Below are 1,871 nucleotides of genomic sequence, written 5' to 3'. Positions count from 1 at the left end.
CACTTAAATATATATATATATATATATATATTATTAATCTAGTATATTTTCTAATAAAAAAACTTAAAAAATCAAACATAACAAAACCAATAAAATGAAATAAGTAGTTAATGGCTCTTAGGAGTCATAAAAGCCATCAACAACTTATTTGATTTTTGACCCAGCAGCTTTTCCTATCCTAAAACGTTTTTTCTGTTTTTGTGAAAGGCAGTCAGAAGTGGGCATCTTCGTCTTTACAGCAATAAGAGCATTCCCATTGATAAAAACAAAGATTAGTGTCCAAATCATTCCCTACAGACAAGTGCCACTCATCCCTCTCACCGTGAAATACTGAAACAATAAAAAAAATATCTTAGATTTGACCAGTCAACGGGGACATTAAAAGCTTATTTAAAGACTCGAAAAAGAAGATTAGTTTGAATATAGCGCATGCATTAATTTACTAATCGTTTTCCCGTTCTTTGACCAAGAGACCACCACCACCACCACCGCCTTGCACACCACCCAGCAAAGAAAACAAATATATAGAAAGAAGCGGAAGGAGAGAGAAGAATCTCAATAATAGAAGCTGACCATAATCAAATTCAAAAGAATAAATTGATTGATCATGCAGAGGAAGAAGAGATAACATTTGGGACACTGCTAGCTGGACTGCGATGAAGACGAAGAAGGTGGCGGGGATGAAGATGACTCGAATTTATAGTATTTATCAACAGCAACAGACACATCCCAGGTGCAACTGAGTCCTCTGGGTATGGTCACAAGATCCCCTGCACCAAACTCCACAAACTCCGAAGACCCTTTTGGGTACACTTTCACCTTGCCTTTCACCAAATAGCACGTCTCTTCTGCATCAAACTTTAGCTGGTACCTCCCTGGAGAGCAGCCCCATCTATTTCATGGCAACAAAACGAAGAACCATAACTCTGGATTAACTACCACAGCCATATATGAAAAGAGATCATTACTTTCATGATTAGCTAGCTACTACATATCTATATATACATGTAGGGGAGATTAAGAGAGACTCACTTGGGCCAGCACTTGAAGTTAAGTTCATTGAGTCGTGACTGTGAGGGGTTTGTCTCAACGATGATTCTCAGGTTTTCAGCCATTAAAGTAGTAAGCTGAAAGAAGGGTAAAAGGAGTTGGAAAAACACAAGATCGAACTAGTTTTCTGCTCTCCTGTCTAGTTACTCTCCCTCCCTCCCCCCCTCTCTTTCTCTCTGCGTGCATATATATTCTTCGAGAGTAGATAGAGAACGAACGCAGGAATATCTCTTTTTTAACATTGAAGCAGAGGAGGATAAGATAGATTCCTTGACATGAATAGGCTTGGTGTTGGCAGGAGTCAGTGCCTCCTCATTATTAACCATTGACTTATCACATCACGCCATGTCACGATCAACAATGTATGAGGTTAAACCGACCACGCCTAGCAGATACTCTATCGATCATAGTAATTCTTGATGGATAATGACCTAAGGATTTTATCCCATGAGCTTGTAACTATTATTTCATCACTAGAACCAGGCAAGGTGGATCAAGTGAAGTATATTCTTACAGGTTTGAATTACTACATATTCAACGATAGGTTTTTGAATAATATTGTTATAGTGGGTGAAACTAGGCTGATTAATAGCATTTTTGGAAGGGTGGTATAGTTTATTTTTCAAAGCATTTTTAAAAAATTATCAAAATAATATTTTTTAAATTTTAATATCAGCACAATAAAATAATAAAAAACATTAAAAATACTAATTTAAAACCTTTTCAAGTTCAAAAATTTAATTCTAAGATATTATTTTTAATTTTACTTAAAACAATATAGTAACTCGGTGTGATTACTTTTATTAAAATAATTTTTAATT

The 1,871-nt window shown here is 35.5% G+C and overlaps 1 protein-coding gene across 1 annotated transcript; it reads right to left on the bottom strand.

Moving 5' to 3' along the window:
- Nucleotides 1-509: 509 nt before the first annotated feature.
- LOC105125662 (RmlC-like cupins superfamily protein) lies at nt 510-1,369 on the bottom strand. Its single transcript, XM_011026215.1, has 2 exons — nt 1,033-1,369; nt 510-892 (listed from the first exon to the last, which is right to left on the bottom strand). Exons 1-2 carry the CDS (start codon nt 1,113-1,115, stop codon nt 643-645), a joined length of 333 nt encoding a protein of 110 aa, XP_011024517.1. The 5' UTR covers nt 1,116-1,369; the 3' UTR covers nt 510-642.
- Between the last annotated feature and the right edge of the window lie 502 nt (nt 1,370-1,871).

The sequence above is a fragment of the Populus euphratica genome, unplaced genomic scaffold (assembly GCF_000495115.2).
Source record: "Populus euphratica unplaced genomic scaffold, PopEup_1.0 scaffold58.1, whole genome shotgun sequence".
In the NCBI taxonomy this organism is placed as follows: domain Eukaryota; kingdom Viridiplantae; phylum Streptophyta; class Magnoliopsida; order Malpighiales; family Salicaceae; genus Populus; species Populus euphratica.
Note: the sequence above shows the minus strand (reverse complement) of the source record. Positions and strands in the feature narration are given on the sequence as shown.